Source organism: Anolis sagrei, chromosome 1 (genome assembly GCF_037176765.1).
Source record: "Anolis sagrei isolate rAnoSag1 chromosome 1, rAnoSag1.mat, whole genome shotgun sequence".
Taxonomy (NCBI): domain Eukaryota; kingdom Metazoa; phylum Chordata; class Lepidosauria; order Squamata; family Dactyloidae; genus Anolis; species Anolis sagrei.
The window spans coordinates 92,466,429-92,494,306 of NC_090021.1; the positions used below are offsets into that span (position 1 = coordinate 92,466,429).

General features: G+C 39.0%; 1 protein-coding gene across 1 annotated transcript in view; it reads left to right on the plus strand.

The window, feature by feature from the left end:
• LAMA4 (laminin subunit alpha 4) overlaps window positions 1–27,878 on the plus strand; it is a 106,905-nt gene that overhangs the window by 17,259 nt on the left and 61,768 nt on the right. The window contains exons 2-7 of the mRNA XM_060753191.2: window positions 10,790–10,891; window positions 14,415–14,539; window positions 23,188–23,268; window positions 23,660–23,874; window positions 26,332–26,427; window positions 27,691–27,842. Coding sequence (XP_060609174.2) covers window positions 10,790–10,891; window positions 14,415–14,539; window positions 23,188–23,268; window positions 23,660–23,874; window positions 26,332–26,427; window positions 27,691–27,842 — 771 coding nt within the window. The remainder of the gene's footprint in view (window positions 1–10,789; window positions 10,892–14,414; window positions 14,540–23,187; window positions 23,269–23,659; window positions 23,875–26,331; window positions 26,428–27,690; window positions 27,843–27,878) is intronic.

The window sequence follows — 27,878 nt, forward strand, 5'->3', positions numbered from 1 at the left end:
CATAAGATTTCACCTGTATTGCTTACCAGTAATGGCTGGTGGCTTCCATGTCAGTTCTGCAATTGATCTATTCCAGGGACCATCCAAGGTGCTGAATCTAGTCAATGGATGGGGTGTAGTATCATACAGCATTGCTTCAAAATTTGGACGAAAGCCTGGAGAAGATCCATCAGCCCTCTGGCCGGGAAACCACCAGTAACTAGGGCTATTTATGCTGGTGGTAAATGATGTAGTTCTTTCCAGATCTCCAATTTCATGTTTTGTTGGGATTGGTGGTTACCAAAGCCTGCAGTTACTAAAACTCTCTCTACCACAGATATCTACCACAGATAGATCTTTTGAAAAATTGGATCAGCTGAACAGAAATATAAGTTAGAATATCTGCATTTCTTAAGGACAAATGAATGTAAGATTTCTGAGTCATTTTAATAAACTTCCATATACAATATTTAGCCTTTTGCTGTGCCCAGATTAGTCAATGAAAATTCTTGTTATAATGCTCATATGTGGTGGCTTATGGAAGTAGATTTTTTTAAAATTTTGTTATTTATTTGATTTGCTTAACATCCTGTTTTTCTTCCCAGTGGGATTCAAAGCTGTAAATTAACATCTAAAACAATATGGAGTACAAAAGTTAATAAAAGAAACATTAAACCATATGTTCAATTAAAGCATACATTTAAAGCATTGAAAATTTAAACAATTATAATGCATACTTCATGCTGAAAACAGCACTCACAGTTGCATATTTATCTACCCTGGTCAATAAATGCTGAAAGCCTGTTTAAACAAGAAAGATTTTGCTTGCTGGCAAACAGATAACAGAGAGGAGACAGACAGGACCTCTCACAAGAGGAAGTTCCAAAACCTTGTTGTTGTTGTTCATTCGTTCAGTCGTCTCCGACTCTTCGTGACCTCATGGACCAGCCCACGCCAGAGCTCCCTGTCGGCCGTTACCACCCCCAGCTCCCTCAAGGTCAGTCCAGTCACTTCAAGGATGCCATCCATCCATCTTGCCCTTGGTCGGCCCCTCTTCCTTTTACCTTCCACTTTCCCCAGCATAATTGTCTTCTCTAGGCTTTCCTGTCTCCTCATGATGTGGCCAAAGTACTTCAACTTTGTCTCTAGTATCCTTCCCTCCAATGAGCAGTCGGGCTTTATTTCCTGGAGGATGGACTGGTTGGATCTTCTCGCAGTCCAAAACCTAGGAGTAGGCATTAAGAAGACTCTCTTTTCCAAGCCTGGGAAGGTGGTGGGATGGAAAGAAATTCCTGCTCCCAAAATCATAAGACTTGGCCAGTCTTGTTTGGGGAGATATTGGCTTTCAAAGTTTGTTCAGAGTAAATTGTTCCTAATATTGTCAAGGACTAGAGAGAGAGAGAGAGAGAGAGAGATCTGATATTAATTTCAGTAACACCATGTGGAAGAAATACAATGAGAAATACCAGAAGAAATTGCACAAGAGGGCAAGATGTCATAGTTTTCTCATACCAGGTTTCCAGCAACCGATCCCAAAGAGACTTCCCATAATACACTAAAAACACTTACTAAAGATAACGTTGCTTAATGTTGTATACTGTGATGCACATTGTGGCTATTTCAAAATGAGTCACTTCTCCTCATGCTTTGTGGTTGTAGGACCCATTCCAGGATAAAGCTGCTTCAGTTGTGATAGGGTAGCAAATTGCTTCATGAATGTCCATAATGACAAGTATGTCCATAAATTATCTGGTGACAGGATTAACTCACAAACTTAAACCAGATGTTGTGGTATGGATGAAGAAGAGAATATGGTGGTTAACACAAAGTATTCCTTTGCAAACAAGAGCAAAAGCAGAGGCCAAGAGACAGACAGAACAGCAAGAGCCTTGTCGAGAAAAGAGTGAGTGGCTGATCAGTTCATGCTTTGTTTTAGTAGCTGGTGGGCTTCATCACAGTAAGGAATCACTTTCTATGCTTCTTTGAGCCACCTTCAAGGTCCACCTGGAAGGATGGATGCTGATGGGGAGAGCATGGGGAACCGGTCTTCAGGGTGGGGTGGAGAAGAGAGGCTAGAGCTTGCATGTGTGGAAGTGGCATTTGTCTTTGGGGTACACTTGAACGCCCTTCTCACATCCACTTTATGTGGAGGGGGAGTATTGGAATCAATCCCCATGGATATGGAGAGCCCACTGTAATCACACAAGGTAGAAAGCCCATTAGAATATTTGAAAAGGATTCTGATGACAGCTGAATCCAAGTAGCAATAATTAAAATAAAGAGTAGTTTTGACATATCATTGTCAAATCTTATCCTGATGGCTGGATGAAGATTCTATCCCAGTGAATTACACAATCTTAATATCTCATCTGTTGAGAAAAGATCACATGATTTATCCTACATATTCAATATGATGATGTAGCGATTTGAGCATTGGACGACACTCCTGGAGGCCAAATTCCCTCTCAGCCATGGAAACCCTCTGGGTGACATTAAGCAGGTCACACTCTCTCAACCTCAGGGGAAAGCAAAGGCAAACCTGCTGTAAATAAATCTTGCCAAGAAAATTCTAAAATTTGCTTTAGAATTGTCATATGTCAAAAATGATTGGAAGACACAACAATGCCTAATGACCTGTTACTTTAAAACTATGTTGCTGTATTAACTTATCATTTGAATTCTGTTGAAAAGCACTGCGTGATCATTCATTGTTCATTATTTTTCATAGAATAAAAAAATCTCCAAATTTGGTGATTATTTTTAATAAAGGGTCATATGTCTTCATTATAGACCTGAAGACTCTTCGGAAGCTTCAAATAGTCCAATGTCAAGCAGCCAGGTTAATAACTGGGATGGCATACAGGGAGAATATAACTCCCACAGATAATAACACAGAAATCACAGATAAAAACAGCAGCATTAAAACCAATCAAATAAAAACATAACACAATCACATCAACAATAACATTAAAACAATACCATGGCTGGGAAAACCAAGTAAATACAATGAATTCCTAAGTAGAGCCAAGGGAAAGTACAAAATTCAAGTGTGCCAATCTAGAGAGAATGCCTTGGAAATAAAGTGTTGAGATTAGTAGGCTGGGCTGGGCTGAAATGCAGGAGCTTAGATAGGGTCAAACCAGCTCTACAGCAAAGTGCCTAATCAAAGGCACAACGGAACATCTAAGTTTTTAAGTCCTTACGGAAGGCGGACAACATGGGTGCTTGTATGATCTCCTTTGGGAGGGAGTTCCAGAGCTGAGAAGGCCCTCTCCCTCATTCCCACCAACCGCTCTTGAGATGGTGATGGAAGTGAAAGAAGAGCCTCTCCAGATGATCTTAGGGTACGTGCTGGTTCATAAAGGAAGATGTGATCAAGAAGATAGGCAGGTCCCGAACCGTTTAGGGCTTTGTAGGTAATAACCTGCACCTTGAATTGAGACCGGAAACTTATTGGAAGCCAGTGGAACTATTTAAACAGGGTGGTTGACCGCTCCCTGTAACTAGAGAGAGAGCCTTCTCAGTGATTGCCCATCAACAATATAACTCCTTCCCTGGTGAGATTAGATCTGCCCCCTCCCTCCTGTCCTTCAGAAAGATTGTAAAAATTTGGCTGTGGGACCAAGCCTTTGGGACAGTGCAATAAGGCAATAATAGGAAATGAACTCCACTGACCGGAGCCAGCATGGTGTTTTAAGATGGTTTTAAGCAATTGATTTTAAAGTAGGTATGACTAATTTTAGTGTTTATGTATATTTATAGTTTATTATATGTTCCAGCATTGAATGCTTGCCATATTTATGTTGTGCTCTGCCCTGAGCCCCCTTTGCGGTGAGAAAGATGGAATATAAGTTTTAAAAAATAAATAAATATGCTGCCATAGCATATTTATATTGCTATTTTATTTTCTTTTGAAACCTATTCTACTAATACACAAGAAATAGTATTGGGGTAGCCATAATAATCCTTTGCAATTTGGTGGAAGAAGCCTGATTTTATAGTTTCGATCAGATTGGCTCATGTAGATTTCATAATAAGTTCAGTTCTGACTGTACAATGCAATGTGTAACAGAGCCAAAGTTGAAAATCCTTTGCAAAGAACAAAAAAGGGATGGGAGGGATTTGTTGCAAAGTGCCTGTGGAAGGAAGCGTGCTTGGTTTTTGATTTTGTTTTAAAGAACCAACAACAAAAAAATGAAATGAGCTAGCTGTTACCATAAAAGTAGATATGTAGAGCGTGGAGCTCTTCTTTCCCTAACAGAGAACCTTGCCTTTCCAACCAAACAGAAAGCAGCTGTTCTGTCTTCTTGTTTCTGACATGTTTAGTCATTCAGAGCCATGACATCAAATGGAGAGGATCAGCATGCAAAAGCAGTCAGGGTTCATTTATTCAGGGTTTTCAACTGACAGTAAATCCCAGATTTGTAAAGTGCTGTATCTTTTGCCACAAGGGTCTTCAGTGCATGAGAACAGGTAGAGATTAGAGGCCTCCCTCTCAGGCAGAGGTTTTGTCTGAGAGAGGATTACATTTTAAGTTTTGTGTCTGTACGAGGAAGTAATTGAAGTATAGCAATTGATAGCTTTGATCCTATTGTTATTCACTTATCTGTATTGCACGTACATGCTTTTCAATTTACAAAGAGCTCATAGGGGTCTCCATCCAGACAGCTAACCATAGCTTGGAAAAATTAGTATGTTAGACTACAGTAGTAGGAGGAGGAGCAGTAATAGTAGTATCCTACTGTTTTCCAAAAGTGGAATGTAAGGTTACTCACAATTTAAAAGAACAATATAATTTAAAACATACAAGAAGTGAAATTAAAATAGAAGTAAACTATTCAAAATGTTAAAACAAATGGTATGTCGGACTCCATTATACAATGGATCAAGGATGGGTTTTTAACAAAAGCATCAGAACTGCATCCTTGGATCTCTTCCTGTTGTAAGGAAGCATTGGTTATCCTCTTCTCTCAAACAGTCAGTCCTGCTCTGGCCAGTATAATAAGCCAGGGAGGGCAAAGAGCTAGCACACAGTTTTTGGCTGTTGCTTCTCCAAGGACACCTGCCTAGCGCCTCCATCCTCAGACTCCACAAACTGAAAAATACAACTCAGATTTCTCAGTGAGCATACTCTTTAAGGATTTGAGGATTTATTGCCCAAGATGTGATTTTTCTGAACTCAGCCATTTACAAACCCAGACTTGCTTAGCTTCAACAGAAGACTGGGCAGCTTGGAAGAAGTTGAACAGACTGTGCTCTAGTACCACAAGATGCAGAACCAACCTTAAGAAATGGGGCCACAAAGTAGAGTCCACAACATGTGAGTGCGGAGAAGAACAAACCACATACCACCTATTACAATGCGGCCTGAGCCTTGCCACATACACAATGGAGCACCTTCTTATAGCAACACTAGAGACACTCCAAGTGTCTCTGGTCAAAGCTACTGGTCAAAGAACATTTAATATAATGCCAAGTTTTTAACTTTGTTTGTGTCTTTTTTAATACATTATAACTGTACCACTTCTGACACAATAAATAAATAAATAAACAGTAGAAATATTTCATAGGTCTCCAGATAGTTTTGAGAAGCCTCTAGCAGTTACTTACTGGCTACAAATATAGAAATATTTAGTAGGTATAGATACATTGTTTCTAATGCTGTTTTTTTCCTTTGCACATTGTAACTATTGCAAAATGGCTTAACTGTTTTAATAGAAAGAGGCATCAAAACATTTAAAGAATAACAACAAATACAAGCAATACACTAAAAGACACCTGCTCAGTTTTATTTAAGTCAAATTAAAAAATATGCCAAACCATATGCGCTAGTGTTCATTTCATGCCTATTTAGGGACAAATTATGATCAAGACTTTTAATCTGCTCTTTGAATCTCCTGCTTCACAATGTGATCTGAAAATGGTCTTGGAAGAATGACTAGAAACCACTAAGCACTGACATCTCCACAGCTCATAAATGGGTGAGGTTACTGAGTGCATGTGTTAAAAACCAGCCATTTGCACATTTTGCCAGATATAGAAACTGGGGATGAAGAGACTTAGACTAAAGCCATTATAAGTCAATTCTTTTACTTCAGAAACAGCATGAACCATTGTCACACCACAAGTCACAAGAGGCTTTCACTGAGTTAGGAGAAACAGGGAATTTCAAAATATGTCACCAAAGTAAAGAATATCTATATCCCCAATGATGATATTACATGCTGTTGTGTTCACTTCATCCTATTAGTATCAATAGAACTAAACCTATATAACATAAATCACTACATGATTCATAAAACATCTGTCCCTATTTTATATAACTTTTAAAATTTCCTTGACATGTGCATTCAAGTTAAATAGGCTGGGCTTTAGCACAGCTGGTTAATCAGCAGCAGCAATAAGATCACACCAATCAAAAGGTTGGCAGTTCAAAGCCCAGGTCAGGGTGAGCCCCTGATCTTCAGCCCAGCTCACTGTTCACCTAAGCAGTTTGAAAACATCTGTGAGCTGTGAGTAGAGAAATTGGCCACCCCTTAAGTGGGTAGGTATTTTACGACACCACAAAAAGGAAGTGCCAGAAAATACTGGTGATCAAATAATGGAGGAAGTCTGTGATCAAAGACTCTGTGTCAGAAAATGGAGTGACAACACTCCCCTGAGGCCAGAACTGAGCACAACCTCCAGGATACCAAAGTTGGGGGGAAATGCCTCTATCTGTTATCAGTCTTGTCTATCTAACAGCATTGAATGTTTGCCAAGTATCTGTTATGTGATCCACCCTGAATCCCCTTTGAGGTGAGAAGTGCAGAATATAAATGCTGTAAATAAATAAATAAATACAAAAATGAAAGAACTGAAGCAGTAAAGCACCAAGAAGCAGCATGTCTTGTGAGCTTTCCATTTAGCAAAGATTATGATGTCAACTGTAACAATTATTGTGGATTGTTATATCCTCTACAACCCTGAAGTTTCCAGTAACAGTTGTAGTTTAAAGTGATTTGTAATGGCTTGCTCATGTGGTAAGCATTTCAGATCAATAACATTAACAAAAGACCTGCACATGGTAGACATGAGAATTTCTGAAAATTGTTTTTTGATATGCATCAACATGGCTACCTTCATTTCTGAACTCTGCTTGGGGCTGAGACTACAGTAGCTGTCATGATTTACCTCTGTACAATCCATATAATGCTCTTGCGGTTAACAGCAGACATTATGGCATCAGGCTATTTATCAATCGGGTCTCTACCACGGCAAGGTAAAGATAGCCAACAGTGAGAGATACTACAGCTAGAGATCTATCATCAATATCTCATAGTTCAATAAAATGTATATTTTAATACAGGTTTGGAGGAAGACTTTCTTTTCCCCTGTTTAATAGATATCATAAGCACTAATTATTTCTTCAGAGAAATCTAAAACAAAACATGCAGTTTTGGTTTGTGTTGTGTATTTCTCCTTATATGTTGTTTTATATTATAATTTTCAATAAAGTTTAATTTTTAAAAATAAAATAAACATGCCGTTTGAAAACATGAAGGCACATGTGCCAGTTCTCAGAAGCAAACGTTTCAAAAATGTTTCCATCCCCCACCGGATTTTTTTCCTATTTACCAAGCCCTCAACATATACAAATCTTTCCAATGATTATATTTTTTTATTTTAGCTTAGCATAATAAAGCACAGTACTGCCTGAGGATTGCGGTATGAACGCATAAATATTCGGCAATGTTCCAAAGAGTCTTCCTTGAATTGTTTGCTGGAATTTCAGTAAATCAAAACCACTTTTCTAAAAATGCAGAGGATATAAGAGTATTTCTTCCTTAAATAGAAATACAAGATTCGGCTTCATGTGGAAACTGGGTGTGTTTTTTTTCCAAAGCAAGACAGTGAATACTCTTCTTTGTGTGATGTGAAGGCCAGAAAAGAAGTGTGAGCCATTGGCAGCTTTGTCTCATAATGCTTTCAAGAACACATGAAACTGCCATTAGCAGATAAAATAACAAGGTGAGGCAGTATGTACAACTCTTGAGGCATGCCATGGCCTCTCTGAATTACTATTTTGAGACAGTGTATGTGAATAATAGCTGCTTTATAAAATACAAATTGCTTGGTCTGAGATGGAAGCTTCCATATACTCAGATTCAAAACCAAGTACTCAGGCATCCAGTTTTAGGAGTCTTGGAACTTGTGAGTTGTGTTGATTGGATTGTGAAGCCTGGGATTTACAGGATGAGCTGATAAGCACAAGTGGAAAATGGAAGATAAGAAGATCACACCTGATCTACAGTCTTACATGATGGGCTTGGGAAGGCGGGGAGATCCTATCTGTTAGAGAATGAAGTACTCTTAGTTCCAAGCCACACTGAACTGTTTAAAAAGTACTTTGCAGCTCACACATTTCCTGTTTCATGTCAAAGTTTGCTTTGTCTCTGCCTTGACCATGACCCTTCCTTTCATTTTTATGGACTGTTTTGTTATCTCATTCGTTCTCAGCTTCACACTGACTGTATCACAGTGATGTTGGTTCAAGATAAGAAAGCTAGAGGGGAAGAGGAAATCATTCTACTTATTGTCTGGTTTAGGAATAACAATATTTGAAAGCAACAGTCATCTCTTTGGTATTATTGAGTTGCAGATGTCTTATGTCTTCAAACAAAATGCAGGTGTCAAAACAATATAAAATATGTTTCTGGGTTTCAGGAGTTTGTAGTGATTAGTAAAACAACTGTTAAATAAACTGGCCCTCCCATCTATGGGCTGGGGAAAAATCCCACCCTAAGGGCTGGAATTGACCTCCATAGCCAATCCTAAAAACAAATATGAAATATGAACTTCATATTTCAGCCCACCAACAGTTTTTTTAAAGTTCAGATACAGGGCAGTGAGTGGAAAGGTGGTTAATGTTGTTCGTGCAACAGGGAGAGCAACTGCGGCTTGCAAAATTGATTATACTTGCAAGTGCTCAGCAATCAATTCTTTGATGCACCAAGGAACATTAGGTCACTCAGGTTGTTTGGCCAGATGCATTGTTCTGGTGCTACAGGCATTAGACAGAAAATCTTTTCTTTCCTCTCAAGAAAGTAAATGCTAATGGTAGCAGAAGCCAGTGTTATGAAATATGTTCACATATTAGTATGTAATATCTGAAGTTTAAAATATCTGAACTTTACGTAAGCAAGAAGCGAAGGCACTATCATCAGGGGCTTTGAAGGAAGGGGTAGTGTTTGTTTTCCTTGCGGCTTCTGGGGACTCACTCCTGACAGAACTGATGCCCTGACTCTGCAACGCAAGGTCAGCAACAACACCTTCTTGCCCCAGAGCAGTAGTTCTTAACCTGTGGGCCATGGGCCACAAGGATGAAAATCTGGTGCTCGAGCCTCTTTCCTCTTTATTATTTTATTTTATTTTATTTCTGCTCTTTTCATGCCACCTGCCACTCCTTCCCTGTCACTGACCATGGCATATGTTCTGTATCAGAAACTAGAGCTGATGTGGTCTACTCAATGCAATTTTCTGGATCAGCATCCCAAACCAAATCTAAACTTGACCAAAAACTGATTCGTAAGCCATTTGGTCCTAATGTTCAAGAATGGTCCCTGGTCAAAGTTGTCCCTGGTCAAAGTGGTCCCTGATCAAAAAAAAGGTTGGGAACCTCTGCCACAGAGTCTAGGGAATAAAAGGACCACACCTGCGGGGCCTCAGGAATAAGCAAGAAGTGATGGTACCATCACCAGGGGCTTTGAAGAAAGGGGCAGTGTTTGTTTACCTTGCTGCCTCTAGCTCAGCTCCCGGAGACTCACTCCTGGCAGAACTGAGACCCTGATTCTGCGATGCGAGGCCAGCAACAACACCTGGCAGGTGACAGCTTACAACTGACTCAGGGTGTGGGCTCTTCCACAATCTACTTATGACACCACAACTGTTAAAATCTGTGTTCCTCTGGGCTTTTACCAAACTGATCAGTAACCTGCTGCTATCATCAGATAAGACTCACATTTGCACATTTGCAATCTTAAAGGGCTGTCACAGAGAAGAGGGTCCAGGTTCATTCTCTGCTTCCCCAGAGGGTAAGATTGGCTATAATAGATTTAAGTTACAGGAGGGTAGACTCCATTTCAAAATTCGATTATAGAAATGCAATATTTTTCATTAACATGGGGAAAACTGACCTCTTTGTCTCTTTAATCTCCTCTTCAGGAGCTAAGTGTTGTTGAGTAGCCTTAAGGCTTCTGATCTGCCAACTTATTATTCTTTGTTTTTGAATGGACATGGACCGAACAGCCCTTCAAATAAAGGAAAACTTCTGAGAAAATTGCTTTGACAGTCTTTCCAACAGAAATAGTGTACTTTTTAAAGTAAGACACATGACATCTTCTGTGCCCTATGCAAAACTGTGCTGGAAAGCAAAATCGAAGACAGAATACATAATAATCTATTGAAACCCAGTTGTGTATTTAATATTTGTTCATGTGTTCCTTTTATTAAAAGTCTTCCTTGTGTCACAAGGTCTCAGGGATATTAATCTTGCTACAATACCCTGAGATCTTCAAATATTAAGATTAGGCTTTTCTTGTCACCTTTGACACATTGATTCAGACCAGAAGTGCATTGGCAACCAGTACAATTCCTTTAAAAATAGTGTTCTATAATTTTGTGTTACAGTCGTGTCAGCACTCTTACCATTAGCATTTTGCATTAGCCGTAGCTTCCCAGTCATCTTCAAGGGCAGCCCCACATAGAGCACATTGCAGTAATCTAATAAAGACATTAGATATTCGATATTTTTCCTGTGTTTTTATTACAGAGATGCCAAGAAGGGTTTTTCCAAACTTTTTCAGGACAATGCAGCCCTTGTGATTGCAACAACAATGCCTTCAAGTGCCTTGATGGATCTGGAGTTTGTCTGGTAGGTAGTCTTTCCTGGTTACTAAATCTGCAAATGCAATTCTCCTCTTGTTTTGTGAACTGCCCAAAGAACTTTAAGCATTATAAAATGGTTTTAAAACAGATATATCTATCATATCATATTGTTTTATTTATTAGCTCAACTTTTCAAATTAATTTTATCTGAAATGGGAAATACAATTAAAAAATAGAGTCTGAAAATTTATTGAAGAATATCTAGCAAATAAAGCATCATATTTGTATGCACACACAGAAAGTAATCATTGCCTTTGCCTTATACATACAACCATAAAATGAATGTATGTAGTCAATGTTTGGCTCCTTAATTAAAACTAGACCGTTGCTTAATCAAGTATTAATACACAGGGCATTAGATATTGCAGCAAAGGAAACAGTAATTCTAAGATGTATGTATGCACTTCATAGGCAACCTTCCTGCTTCATCTACAAACAAAAAGAATTTAATTGGGTGTGTTACATGTATAACTCATTCAAAAGATGAAATTGCTTATTCTCGGTTCTGATCTAATTTTATGATGCACAAAAGATGAAGGCATCTTTTATATTTCTGCTCACCTTTCTAAAGAATTAGGATGTGTGTGCACTGTAGAATTAATGTAGCTCAACCCCACTGTAACAGCCATGGCTCAATGCTGTGGGATCCTGGGATTTACCATTTGATGAATTACTAGCACTCATTGGCAAAGAAGGTGAAAGACCTTGTAAAACTACACCTCCAATGATTCCATATTATTGAGAAATGGCAATTAAAGTGCTGTCAAAGTTCATCAATTTTACAGTGTAGATGTACCCTTAGATGCGAAGCTATGGGCAGATGGAATCTTCAAAGGTTCTGCATATTTTTACATTGGTCACTGAAAAGAGTCCCCGGTGGTGCAGTGGGTTAAACCCTTGTGCCAGCAGGAGTGCAGAGGTTCGAATCCAGGGAGAGCATGGATGAGTTCCCTGTGTCAGTTCCAGCTCCCCATCCAAGGACTTGAGAGAAGCCTCCCACAGGGACAGTAAAGCATCAAAACATCTGGGTGTCCCCTAGACAATGTCCTTGCCAATTCTCTCACACCAGAAGTGATTTGCAGTTTCTCAAGTCGCTCCTAACCCCAAAAAAACTGAGAAGAAAGATTTGCAGAAGAGTTAACATCACTTGAATTGCTATAGCCACACTGTTAATTGGGTTTAATACATCCAACTCCTTACCCACTTAATTGTGAATGATTTATCCCAATCCATTTTTCTTCTTCCAAGTCATTCTGGAAATAGTAGACCTTGACCTTGCCACTAAATTTGATGTGTAATTTAATTTAATTACTATTTCACAGGAATTTAATTTCCACCAGTAGAGAATGAAGGCTCCACAACAAAATTTGATTTAAACATGAGCTTTGCTTTAATTGAGTTTCTTCTATGAATGCATCTGTGCCCCCATCTAATTGCCCCTCAAAAACCTGTTTAAATTGCTCTTTCTGCTTTCCCGATTTGAAAACAAAAATTTGACTTGAGGAATTTGGTCTTTGTTTCTCCTACCTGAATGTTCCCTGACCCGGAGGATTCATTTTTGCAATGGAAATACAAGAGAAAGTTTGGCTCGACATATTCACAGGGTTGGGTTTGTGACACTGTTACATCCCCTTTCAGAACCGAAACACTAAGCTGGTATTTAAAACTGTAGAAATGTTCTGGTCTCACAGCCAGATAGCTCCCAGGATCACTCTTTTAGGACATGAGATGCTATCCTCTGGCCACTCCCATCCCTGCTGTTATCTGCAGCCAGCTCAATAACCCTTTAAGGTTATGGATCCAGGCAGGGCTGTAACCAGAGGAGGAAAGGTTTAAAAGTTCAACCCTGCCTAAAAAAGAAACCTGGTTTACTCATAAATTGATTAACCAGTTAAAATTCATGAGTAAACCATGTTTCGGGGGGGGGGGGGTTAGAACCCTTAACACCCCCTCTGGCTACCTCCCAGTGTCCAGGGTGTGATACTGAATTCATGATATTCTCTGTCTAGTAAGAAGGACCCTCATTGCCCTACTTGGGGTATTCCCAGTTGGGTTGGCAAAGCAACTTCTTTGCAAGCAGAAGCATCTTGAAAAGAGTGCTGATCTTCCCAAAGCTACTACACAAGCCAAATGGGACCTCTACTGTAGAGCAGAAATCACCCATCCCTGCTTATATATACCATTCATTTCTATCTGCTTGCATAGCAATGAGTGGTGGGAAGGAAAAGTAGAAAACTCTAATCTCTTTTCTAAATTCTGGACAGTGTTGTGTCTAGGTAACAACAAATACATAAAAAGGAGGAAATCGGGGAAATTATTATTATTATTATTATTATTATTATTATTATTATTATCTTTATTTGTACCCTGCTAACATCTCCCGAAGGACTCGGTGCGGCTTACAAAGGTCAAGGCCCTCAATAAAACAACAGCATAACAAATACAAATTTATATTTCATTTATGTATTTATCGATTTATGTTTATACATCTTTCTCCACAAATTGGACCCAAGGCAGCTCGCAGAATTACAGTCAATAATCAGCATCCAGAAACATTAAACATATGATCCACATATACAAAGAATTAAAGACAATGAAATGTAATGACATAACATAGTACAACATGTATAATTGAACGTACATGAAGATCAGATAGTCTTTTTATATGGTCAGCATGGGAAAGTTGCTTTTTAGCATTATAATTTGCAGACTCTCCACCCTGGGTGGCTACCAACAATATGATCTAACCAAAACCAGGGGAATTTTAGCATGTTCTTTTTTACCCATTTTCTGAAGCCTACAAGAAGAGCATGTATCAGTTTGTTAGCATTTGTTGAAATGTATCAGCATATCACAGATTTTAAACATTTGAATTCTAAATAACATAACTAATACCAATCGCTTGGTCTTGGGTTTTTTTCCTTCAATGATCATATTTTATAATTAAAATTTAACAGATAGCTAGAAAATGGCACTCTCTAACTTGACACTTTCCAAAAGTCTTGGGCAAATGCCCCCATTACCTAAACTGTGATACATTATTTTGAAACTCTATTACATGAGCCATTATTTAATAAATCAGTTTGACTCTGTGCAAGCATCAAAAAATATTTTTATCTGAAGTACATTCAGTTATGGGCAGCTCTGAATACTAACAAACTCTCTGGTGACAGGGTACACAGGGGTTGTATTCATCAAGTCTGGGCTGGCTTCATGCCTTCTGAGATAGCCTTAATCTTGCTGGGTGCATTGTGAAAGTTCTTCAGCTAGCCAACAAGCATTGCTATTCTGGATATCTCCACTGGCAATGCACAACCACTTACAAAACCCTTTCATTTTAATGACCCAGTATCTGGAAGAGCTCAGTTTACAGGCACAGGGCTTTTGCACTCTGCTTGCCCTGACCCTTCCTGAAATCTAACCTGTTAGGTTGGAAATAGGCATTCTTTCCTTTACTGAAACCACTTTCTTGTTTGTTTTCCCCCTGCTCCCATCTCTTTTAATTGCAGGATTGTCAACGAAACACAACTGGAGAACACTGTGAAAAATGTCCTGACGGCTACCTGGGTGATGTCATCAGGGGAGCACCCACTTTTTGCCAACCGTGTCCTTGCCCTTTGCCACTGCTTGCCAAGTAAATACTTGATGGAAATTTATTTTATGTCATTGGCTCTAACAGATGTCCCTTCTGCTACTAAGCATTCCCTTGTTCGGATATCATTGGGCCTCCTGAGAGAGGGGAAACTGTTACCAACCATCTATTATTATTATTATTATTATTATTATTATTATTATTAACTTTATTTGTACCCCGCTAGCATCTCCCGGAGGACTCGATGCGGCTTACACAGGCCGAAGCCTCAACACAATACAGTAGAAAGTATCTAGACAAAGGAATAAGATCATGTAAGCCCAGGCATGAGCAAACTTCGGCCCTCCAGGTGTTTTGGACTTCAACTCCCATAATTTTCAACAGTCTACTGGCTGTTAGGAATTGTGAGAGTTGAAGTCCAAAACACCTGAAGGGCAAAGTTTGCCCATGCTTGTGTTAGCCTGTTTATTTTTACAAGCAGTTTGAGAATATGCTGCTGTTTCTCCTTTATATTCAATCTCACTGGCAATTTCAACAACTAAACAAGTGAACTGTGGATTTGATTATCGTCTAGCCTCATTTCTACTTTTCTACTCTGTCCAGCTTTATTGAAAGAAATACAATTATTTTCCACTCTTCCAACAGACCAAAAATTAAACTGAATGGAGTTCCTGAATTTGGCACTCATACAATCTAATATACCATCCTCAAACCTGTCCAGTCACCACGCATTTCTCATCTGCTGAGGTGGCTTTCCATTCAGCTAACTTTCATAGCCAATATTTAGGCTATCTTTCCAAACCATGCATCAAAATAGGCCACCTACACCTTACCTTTCCATGTAAACAAATCAGTCCTCGTTCCTTGCTACCAAAAAGCCCTTGACCCTTATGTCTCAGAAAGGAATGAGACATGCTACTGTAATGTCTGCTGTGTAAACTTGTTTTATTGGGGAGGGATCCCTAAAACTAAGGCACACAATTCTAAAGAGATGCAAGCATTTTTCTAAGTTAAACCAATATGACAGACATATTAATGTCTCCTTCCCTTTCACTCCTGAGCTATCTGAAATACGTTTCACCTACAGTGATTCTTCATAGTTATGGGACTGAATAATATACTGTACATATTTTCAAAGGGTAATAGCACATGCACATAAATAAGACACATAAATCTTTGCTTATTTCACTTTTGCTTGCAAGAATGAATTGTCTCATTTTTATCTTCTTGCTTGGCAAGATTATGAAAGATTTTCCTCAATTTTATTTATTTGATGTACTTTATTACTCTTTTTGGGGGGTGTTATTGCTTAACTGGATTGTTCACATACAAAAAGTAAGGGAACAATGATTTGTTGTTTTCCCAGACATCTTGTTCTCTGTGTTAAGCATTCTTCCTTCTCAAAAATATTTATAAGTGCTCTTTACTTGCCTCTATATTACTATATTGCAGAAATAGGAATTATGTACATTAGCTGTTAGATATATGTAGCCTCCATATTGTTGACATTTCCTAGTTATTCTTTTCAATTTTACTGTTTTATTACATATGTATTTGTCACAGATTGCTACTGATGTGGGTTATGGCTTATTATGCAAATATCCTGTGTGATTAGTATTTTATTTATATTGGCTGGCATCTTGTTGGTTAGTCTCGACTCAAGAAGACATATTCGGTCAATTGTTGAATGATGAGTCAACACATTGGTAAATCCCTTAACTTTAGATCTAATTTTTGTCAGAACGAACAAAAGGGTTTAGGCTTAAGTGTGCCCTACTTTTTGTATATATAGTTATTACTGCTGGTGTGACCTGCAGAAAAATTGGTCAACTAAGACAACTATTGCTGTCTTAGTTGTGCACTACAGTACCTAAACTTGAGATTTAGGGTATCAGAAGACTTCAGATCCTGTCCGATTTTAGAAGCTAAGCAAGATCAGCACTAGGCTGTACTTCAGTGGGAGACCACCAATAAATACCAGGTACATTTCAGAGGAAGGAACTGACAAAAATATCTTGAAGGATTCCTTGGCTAAGAAAAACCTATCAAATTTGTGGGGTCAACATAAATTGATATACAACTTGAAACTACACATAGGGCACCATCAGGCAAACATCCTAATTTTTCAAGCCAATGCCTTTTTTAAAAAACAGAGATAGTTCGTGTGGCATAAAAGCAACCCAATGAAAGTGTTATCATTTTGAAGTGCTAGGGAGAATATATATATATATATATATATATATATATATAACACCTGATTTGTATCCCACCCTTTTCTACCCCGAAGGGGACTCAAGGTAGCTTCACATATGGCAACTATTCAATGCCTTTGAACAACAAACAGTTAAAATACATTAAGTTAAAGGTTTAAAAATTAAAATTAAATGCACATTAAAACATATGAAACATTCCAATCACAATTAAAATATTTTAGATTGAAGGTAGTAATCCTTGAACTGTGACACAGCACATTATTTACCCGAGAATAGCAACATGGATTTCAATCATCTGAATATTTATGAGGGAGAAACAAACAATTGTTTCTTTCCCATTTAAATCCCATTGTGAACTCAATTTTAATCCATAAGTAATTTTTATCCCTTAAGCTGAAGAGGGATGTTTTATTTTCTCTTGAGGGCTTTTACTATTGTTCTATTTGCTTAATTATTCCTGCTCAAAGTCACTGGTTGTAGCTTGTTTTACCCGTGAGTTTATGCACTTTGCAAACCTTGCAGAACTGTGTTGGGAAGGTCATGGGTTTCTGTAAAACAAAAATCCTTTCTTCCCTTCTTCCTTAGATATATATTTCACGGCATAATTAAGTAGACAGTTCCACAAATAAGTATCCAGGTGGCAATCCTCACATGTATACAGGCAGTCCCCAAGTTACAAACAAGATAGGTTTTGTAGGTTTGTTCGTAAGTTGAATTTGTTTGTAAATCAGAACAGGTACATTTTTAAGTGTAACTCCAGCCAATTATAAATATCTATATAAGCTTTGGATAGCATAGGGAAGGGTTGACATCTCTGTGGTGTTTGTTTTGCTGTCTGTGCCCCTGTTCAGAAGATTTCGCCTCACTTTCTGTCCCTGTGAGAACTGGATTTTGAAAAATTTGGCTTGTTGTGAAAACAAGGATTGGTGAGAAAGATTCAATAGAGGCTCCATTTCCCCATGATAATAACTCTTCCAAGAGTGAATTTCCCTTCCAAGGGGTAGATTTTCCTCCCTTCCTGTTGTCTCACCTCCATTCATAACTATGAGTTATTTATAAGTCGGATGTAACTTGGGGACTGCGTGTATGGGGAGAAGGAGAATATCAACATGTGTGGCCTGTTCTGATTTTTATGAATGTATGTACATTCCCCATTGGATTTTAAAGAGCTTATAGTGAGATTAATAGACCTACAAGTTACAAATCCAGAGGCAGGGGACTCAGTTCAGTAATTGCGGGGAAAATAACTGATACAAAAGTGACAGAATGTGTAATTATCTGACTTTTGCTAAAGAAAAATATCTTTAAACCAAGGGCAAGCTGTTCTGGTTCATAGAAGCCACCCAAATTTCCATGCTGCTGTATCCCATGCAAATTTGCAAATACCATCTCTACATCACAGCATACTTCCTGCTGACTTTTCCTCATTAGTTTGCAATGTAGTGAGCAGTAATCAGTGGCAGAGCAGTAATCAGTGGCAGTGCTTAATAAATGTTCCTACTGGCCAGAATTCAGCTTGTGCCTTCTACCAGTGGAAAGCTTTGATCATAGAGATGGAAAAGAATGTTGCTATCCATTATTTCTCCCCTTCCCTGCAGCGTAGATTTCATCGCTCTTGCAAAGAGTTGGGCAGAGTGAATTGTTACTTAATATATCAACCAGCCTCATCTCCCCATTGCAGAACAGGCTACATGAGAATGGATTTATCACAGAAACTCAGGGTGCTTTTACACAAGCGTTATAATGCAGCTTCAAGGCAACTTGAGGTCGGGATGTCTACAAAATGCACGCTCCCAATGTGCACTACAGGACACATCAAGCCAGAAACAGAGTGTTAAAAAACTCACCAGAAAAAAACTCACTCATCTAGAACATGGTCATATAGCCCGAAAAAACCCACAAGAACTCACCAGAAAGTCTGGAGCTGACCAGATAATGCACTGCAGCTGATCAGAGTATATCCCATGCAGGGCTTGAAACTGGGATGATCCCAAAGTGGATATGTATAGTGCACCATCATATCTCAGTAGATGCTAAGGGGAAAAATTCTTCCATTTTCCGTAGCTTTCTAGCCATAGATACCATGGTTTCTGGATCTGGTTCCAATCTGCAATCAGTGGAAACTGGCCACTGCTGCATAACAAAACCAGTTTGTTTTACTTCACTTCCAAACAAGATTATAGTATCTACAGAACTGCCCCCAGTGTTTTGATCCTTTCAGTTGCTATACCTTATCCATGTAGAATGTGATCACAATCTCCCATCCCATTTCCACATGCAGACACACACAGCCTCTTATCTACTACTAGCACACATAGCAAATTGTTGACTTTGACCTATGGCAACCCTATGAATGAGATACCTTGAAAAGTCTCTGTTTTGGTCTTGCAAACTCTGGACTATGGCTTCCTTAACTGAGTTTCTATTTTCCAATTGCCTTCCACTTTGTGTGTTTGTGAGTATGTGTGCTTTTAAGTCATCTGTCAATTTATGGTGACCCTATGCATTTCATATGATTTCCTTAGGCAAGGAGTGCTGATAAGTTTTGTCTGTTCCTTTTTCATCCCATTCAAGTACTAATCAAGACTGACTTTAGCTTCCAAGATCATTCAGAATCTCGTGTTTTTAGGGTATTGCATTATTGCTTCTTCCAGTGTGTCACATTGTCTCAAAGTACAACCTCAGTTTAGTCACCATTATTCCTAATGAGAGTTCAGGGTTAATTTGCTCTATGATGAATACATTTATATTTTAAGCAGTCCACAGTATCTGTGGAACTCTTCTCTGGTTCAAATGAGTTTGCTTTCTCCCTGTCAACCTTGTTCACTGTCCAGCTTTCACAACCGTACACAAAAGTCAAAACTACTGTGGCCTGGGTGATTCTTTTATATTTAATTTTATGTCTTTTACCCTTGGTGATTTTCTCTAGTTTTTTCATGGCTGTCTTTTCACATTTGTGTCTTCTTCCAATTTATTGACTACAATTTCCTTTTGAGTTGTCAAATCAGCATCCTTAGATGAATCCAACATAGTTTGAATCCTACTGGTTAATCTGAATGGGCATAAACCAATTACATCAATTGTTATATGAGCCCCCGGTGGTGCAAAGGGTTAAACCTTTGTGCCAGCAAGACTGAAGACTGACAGGTCAGAGGTTTGAATTCGAGGACATTGCAGATGAGCTCCCTCTATTAGCCCCAGCTTCTCATGCGGGGACATGAGAGAAGCCTCCCACAAGAATGGTAAAACTTCAAAACATCCGGGTGTCCTCCGGGCAAAGTCCTTGCAGACGGCCAATTCTCTCACACCAGAAGCAACTTGCAGTTTCCCAAGTTGCTCCTGACATGGAAAAAAAACAATGGTTAGATGTTTAGTCAATTGTTAGCTGTTTAGTGTAGCAAATATATCAATACTATGAGTGTCTTCTAGTTGGGATTCAAATCATTGTCTTATATATAGATATCTGATACATTTTTAAAGGACACCAGGTAATATAATAAAACAAACTGCTATTTTAATCATTACATTCTCCTTTTCTTCTTTAATATTTATATGAACAGGATATTGCTAGAGAAGTGAAATCAGAATTGGACATAACATCCTAAAAGTTTTGGAGAGAGCATGCTTGCCGTTCCACTTTTAACAAGGGTGTTAACCATATGAAAAACAGAGCCAAGGGATTTGCAAAGTCTGGCCAATGGTGTATCAAAATGTCTAAGCTGGCAGATTCATTATATACACAGTTGTTCTTGGGACTCATCTGTGTGGATTGAATTTTTTGTTTTCTTTTGTTTTGTTGGTCTGGACAAGCTATATCCATATCTAATACCCTGGGAACTTGCACAAGAGGTCCTGTTAAAGGAGCTATCATTTCTTGGAATTACATTTGATATTGTTCTAGGCAATATCAAATGTAATTGGAGTTGTTAAAATTTTTAAAAATGTATTGTCAAAGGCTTTCATGGCCGGAATCACTGGGTTGGTGTAGGTTTTTCAGTAGTGAGGTCTTAGGATGCTTGCCATAGATGCAGGTGAAACGTCAGGAGAGAATGCCTCTAGAACATGGCCATATAGCCCAAAAAACCTACGACAACCCATAAAAAAATCTATACATTTTATTTGCAGGTTTTTCCCCGCAAACAAACCTGGGAGTATCTTTGGTTTGTTCTGGTGTCCAAAATAATGTTTTCTTCTAATTTGATAAGAAATTAACCTGTGTAAAATAAGTGAAGGGTGTTGGAACTGTCTCACACTGAAATGTTGCAAAATGCAAAGTGTGAAAATTGTTTCTCATGACAATCTCAATTTGAAGTTACACTGAATATAAATGTCTCCAAGTGAGACAAACAGACACAGACATTTTAACTCTGAAGAATATTACCTTAAAAGTACAGATGAAAAAGTGAAATATAAGCCAAAATTACAGGTGCCTTCTTTTATATAAACATACTTGATTCTTCCTTACTGTGGATAGGATTACATACCTATCTTTTCCATGCCCCTGACAAAATAGGCCCCATTCTTGTACTATAGTAGTCCATTGTAAATGGGTTATGAATTAAAGCCAGATTCTAGTCTGAACTAAATTTTCGGAATATAGTTTATTACTTTGGATAGCTCCTTTAAGGTTTGAACTAAAACCCAGAGTGGAATTACCATCCCACTAACATGGAAACCAGCAGTATTATTGGCTACAAAGATGTGCTGGGTTTTGCAGCATGAGACTAATACATTTCTGCTCTTTCAAAGTTCACAACCTGAAAATTATCCTGAGATAAGGGAGCATGTGGTTCACATGTCTTACTGTGCCATCTGTATATATCCACAGATATATATTTTAGATTTCAAAACAGGATCAAGATCTGGCATCAAACAGGTAGCCATAATGTTATGGCTACTCATCATCTCCCTGTTCAACCCCTGAAACTCACCCTAAAAGCCATTCAACCATCTGTGCTACTGGCAAGTGGGATGCTGCAGGATGACATGACCAGCCTTTCCCCAGCAAGAGCAAGAGCAGGAACTGTCACAATTTGTCTAAGCATCACTTGTTGCTGGGAAGGAGCTGGTCACGCCATCATGAAGTGCTCTGCTCACCAGCAGCATAGATCTCCAGCACTCCAAGACACTAACTGGCCTTTAAGTTCGGTCTCAGGGTCGTTTGCCATGTGGCAATAATGTGCTGCAATCACAAATGAGAATACAAAGCAGATGACCTTGTAACTCATGACATTGTAACTGACTAACAGAATGCCAGCCAAAAAATTTATTGTAGCATTTTAGGCTGACAGAGAAAACATTTTTATCCCGAAGGCTATCTATAAATTCTGTTTCCAAAACTATTAATATTAATGCTTTATAATTAGAAAAACAAACTCTCAAAATAAAAAAATTGCCGCAGGGTAACATCCCATGAATACAGATTGCTTATAGTGTGCATTATTATAACAGAAAAAGCATACAGCTGTTATCTGAACTATTCAGCAAAAGATATCGTTTTAATAGCATTTAAGTATTATTGCTATGATAGCTTTCTTCACATCAATTATAAATGGACTACAGCAGTTTATAGAGCTAAATCACACTATTGTATTATGTAAGTATAATGTCATACTACAGAACCCATAGTGAGGGAAGAATTTGTAGTCTGAATCTTGGAGTCACCACAGCCCACACAAAAATTGTTTAGAAAGAAGTCCTCCAGTGGCACAATGGGTTAAACTATTATGCCGGTACCAGCAGGACTGCTGACCAACAGGTCAGTGGTTCAAATCCAAGGAGCTGACAGACGATGAATCACTAGTCCTCATTGGCAGGGAAGGCTAAAGACCTTGTAAAACTACACCTCCCATGATTCCATAGCATTGAGAAATAGCAATTAAAGTGCTGTCAAAGTGCATCAATTTTACAGTGTAGATGTACCCTTAGATGCAGTACTGTGGACAGAAAGAATATTAAAAAGTTCTGCACATTTTTACATTGGTAATTGAAAAGAGCCCCCTGTGCCGGCAGGACTGAAGACTGACAGGTCGGAGGTTTGCATCCGGGGAAAGCATGGATGAGCTCCCTTTGTCAGCTCCAGCTCCCCATCTGGGGACATGAGAGAAGCATCCCACAAGGATGGCAAAACATCAAACATCTGGGCATCCCCTGGGCAACATCCTTGCAGTCAGGCAATTCTCTCACACCAGAAGCGACTTGCAGTTTCTCAAGTTGCTCTTGATATGGAAAAAATTAAATCATTGCACTCTCAACCCTCTTCGGTTTTCCTATTGGAAAGAAGTCAGCTTGAAAGCATAATATAACACCAAAGTTATGCATCATTGTCAGCATGAAAGAGGAATGTAAAAAAAAAAAAAATCTCAATCTGTAACTGTCACAAACCATGTAGTGCACAGTACTATATAGGGCTGCAGCAAACAGATCATATCCATGAGTGTCTTCTGTCTCTGATAATGTTTTTATTGCCATTTTTAGCTTTGCAGATTCCTGTTACAGAAAAAATGGAGTGGTGCGCTGTAGGTGCAAAGAGAATTACGCAGGGCCAAACTGTGAAAGGTAAGCACATTTTCAGATGTAGCTTTTAAGATGGTAGGACTTTTTGGCATGTATCTTGCTTGTATAATATGCATGTAGTTTAACCAGTACTTTATTTTTACACAAACCTAACCATTTATGGAGAAAGAAAAGTTTGAGTGTATGCATGACTGTGTTCAGCCATATGTTTTCTACCTTATCCATATGGTGAGTTTGAAAACCCCAACACAATTTTCATTTCTGAAACTGAAAAAGTATAAACTAAAGGACTACGGATATAGTCCCACTTCCAGTCATCTCTGGTGTTCAAAGTTTCTACTTTCTGTTTTGTTGACATAGTAGGAAGGCCACCAGGCTAAGAGATCAGAAAAGGGTGGCTATTAATAATTTCTGGGTTTGTATTTTCCTCCAGGTGTGCCCCTGGTTACTATGGAAATCCCTTGCTCATTGGCAGTTCCTGCAGAAAATGTGACTGCAGCGGCAACTCAGATCCTAATCTAATCTTTGAGGACTGTGATGAAGTGACTGGCCAATGTCGCAACTGCATGCGCAACACGACAGGGTTCAATTGTGAACTATGTGCTCCTGGTTATTATGGGAGTGCTAGAATACCTAATGGTTGTGCAGGTAAATGAATGCTATTCAGTTTATTCGGTGTTTTACAACCAGAGATCTATATAGTGCTGCCCACAAAAGATGGCTTATACCTTTGCAGACAGGGCAATGAATTTGTTTTGGATGCAAGAAATATGAGTACAGTTTGGTATGGACAGAATGAGAGCGAGATAAAGAGATTTGTTCGTTCCAACTGCAATGCATCCCTTGAATGAACTGTTGAATGGCGGGTCTGCTGGTGGTACAATATGTTACACCCTTATGCTGGCAGAACTGCTATCCAACAGGTCAGCGGTTTGAATCCAGGGAGAACAGGTTCAGCTCCCTCTGTCAGCTCCAGCTTCCCATGTGGGGACATAAGAGAAGCCTCCCACAAGGATGGTAAAACATCAAACATCCGGGCATCCCCTGAGCAACGTCCTTGCAGACGGCCAATTCTCTCACACCAGAAGCAATTTGCAGTTTCTCAAGTCGCTACTGACATGAAAAAAGTTTCAATCAAGCTATTAATTCAATAGATCTACTCTAGTTGGGATTTAAAATTCGATTCAGGTTGTCATCATGAATATTCACACAATTTGGAATTTATTCCTCTGGAGGAAAAGGATTAACTTCCTTTGAAGAATTGGCTCTAGTGCCTCACCAACTGTAAATGCTAGGATTCCATAGGACATAGCCATGACAGTTAAAGTGGAATCATTTTGCTCTACTTCAGTAGTGTGAAAGAGTCCCAATAAAAACCTGCGGATAGCCTGGATGGATGAGATGAAAGCAGAGTCCAGCAAGCTATTTCTCAGGCCAAACTAGATTTTAATATTTATGTCTGAGTCATTGTGGCATGCATGTTTTGTTTTTTAAACAAAGTAACTAATGTGTAGGGAGGACATCTGGATCAAGACACAGGAAGAGAAATTTTCAATGTTTTTTTGCCACTACCATGAGCAACCAGAAACAAGAAGCAGTTGCTCAAAGGCATTTGGTGCAACCGTGTTGTTTCAGCCATCCACCTATGATCTTCAAGTCCTAGACTGAAACACCAAAGGAAGGTTCCAGAAAAAGAGAAAAATGACAATGGTTGTGCCAGCTGTAGGATTCTGGGAGACATAATCACCAAGTATTCGTTTCACTATTGCAGCTAAGGCAGATTAATAAAGTGAAAGATGGCAACGTACTTTCTCATCATGCAAACCACACCATGTATGTATTACAAGTATTTAAAAGAAACTGTACTTGGGAACTAAGCTAGTTTTAGAAGCTAAAATATTCAAATTCCATTTGAAATAAATGTAATTTCATGATATCTAATTTTATTTGTACAAGCAGTTACAAACATCCCAGTTACAAACAACTCATAGTTAAGTACAGGGGTGACACAACAGGAAGTGAGAAAAATCTATCCCTAGGAATAGAAATTCTTTCCTGAAAGAGTTATCGGGGGGGGGGGGGGAGGAGGTGTCTCCACTGAAGCTTTCTCACCAATCCTTGTTTCCACAGCAAGCCAAATTTTTCAAAATCCAATTATCACAGGGACAAAAACTGAGGTGAAATCTTCTGAACAAGGGCACAAACAGCAAAACAAACACCACTTAATGCACTTGACATTAAGTCTAGTCGTGTCCACCTCTGGAGGGTGGTGCTCATCTACATTTCTAAGCCTAAGAGCCAAGGTCATGTGGCTGGCATGACTGCATGGAACACTGTTACCTTTCCACCGAAGCAGTAACTATTGATCTACTCACATTTGCATGTTTTCAAACTGATAGATTGGCAGAAGCTGGAGCTAATGACAGGGAGCTCATCTCGTTCCCCATCTTCAAACCACCAACCTTTTGGTCAGCAAGTTCATCAGCTCAGTGGTTTAATCTGCTGTGCAACCAGGGTCTCCTTGTGTGTGTGTGTGTTTGTGTGTGTGTGCGTAAAATCTAATTCAGCTTAAGAAAAAAACTTGGGGACTTCCTGTATATACTGATGTCTCATCATCTGAGTGAGTTCTGTTTCACCCCAAAATGTCATTCTGTTACTCTGCTAAGATCATTGGCTCTTACTTAATGCAAATTCTACTTGCACTAAGTAGAATTTGGTTTAGTGCAAGCTTTCCAATCAACCTTAATTTTGCACATAAATCAAACAAGCTGGTGTCTCTCAGGTAATGAGACAATGCATTTGCTCTGGATTTCAGTCTGTGCTTTAAAGAAGCTATCCAATGTTCTGAACCTGTTTTGCAGAGAGAGAGTGGCATCTTGAATAGCATCTTTAAAGTTCAGACTAATAAGAACTACAATAGAATCACCATTAAATTTACAATGAAAGCCACCAGCTGCCAGTGACTTGACTCTGCCCTTGGTTTCCCTGCCTTCTATGAAGGAAAATATTAAATGTACATAATTTCACGTACCAATTGTAATAAACCATCCATTATGTTGTCTTTGAGGCCTAATGGATTGTTATCACTCTCTCTTCTTTTCCTAGCATGCAACTGTGGAGGAGGACCTTGTGACCGTCGAACAGGGGAATGCCTAGCAGAACCTCCAATGCCTCCTCCAGGGACGGATTGTCCTGTTATTAGTAAGTACAGCATTTACTTGACATCTTAGCTGCATTGAATCCCCCCACCATGCCTTTGCATTGTGGATATAGATAAGAACTTGTAGCCTGATTCTGTGCTTGGTTCTGTCCATTATGAACCCGAAAACCACAATTAAAACCCTCCCAATGATTGAAAAATAAACATAACAGAGTCACTTATAAAGATACAGTAGAACTGTTAGTCCAGATATTTGGGAGGAGTGTATAACATAATGAAATGGCAGGGAATTACTAGGTAAGTTGGTTAAGATCTATTCCTGGCTCTATCCACAGGAGGCTCACACATTACCCACTCTGTAATAATGTGGCTGCTTATTTGTGGGCTAGATTTTACAGGGTAAACATACATTAATGTTCTAGGATAATCCTGAGAAACCAAATGCAGTCTTTTGTGACTGTGTAGCAGGATAACTGGCAAGAATCCAACAGACCTTTTCAACACAACTGTGGTTTATTGCTACATAGCATTTATCAAATGGGATTGAACTCCACCTATGAGCTGCCGCAGTAAGAAAATGACAGGAGCTCAGAAGGTTAGAAAGCACTGACTTTGAACCGCTGTGCTGTCTAGAATGTAATGATCCCACACATTTTATATCTGGCATCCTGTCAATGGCATACACAGCTATATGTTAACCTTGGGGCTCTGTATGACTTCTTTCCGGCAATGCAGGACAGTAATATTCTTTTCCTTCCTCCACACCAACCAAAGAACCACGCCACCACACACACATTAAGAGTCGAATTCCCACAACCACCCTATGGTCATTTCATGCATGGTGAGAATGAGAGGGGAGTTAGATACGCATCCAGATGCATCTCCATCACCAAACACAAAATAATTACATCATCCTCTGAGACTCTTGGAAGCCTTCAGAGGATCTCAGGAGAAGATGTAAACATTTCACAGCTGGCTACTGGAACATAGCCAGATGTTTGTCTAATCCTCCCTCCACATGCAGGTCTACTATGCTGTGCAGAGCTATGCGGGATGTTGCCCCAGTAACTTAATGCTTAATTTTAAGGACAGGATGATGCACACTAACTTCGTAACAAAAGTCCCTGTGCATTGCAGCCATACTCTCTAAGTCCCCAACTTCTGTATGTTCAGTAGGGAGCTGACAAATCTAGTACAGTTTTGGTTTTTCAAAACAAAGAAAGAAGTGAAGGAGGAAAAAAAGATATCTCAAGAAAAATTAAGTCCCCTTCTGCTCATTGTTGTTTCTTTTGCTTAATTGCCAGGCTGTGACAAATGCATTTGGGACTTGACAGACGATATTGGCTTGGCAGCTCAGTCCATCGATGAAAGCAAAGAAACTCTCCTTAGCATCTCCACTGGGGTTGCTGCTCACAGACATTTGCATGACCTCAATTCCACCACTTTCATCCTCAAGGTATCAGTTAATTCTTGTAGCCATGTGTCTATGTTT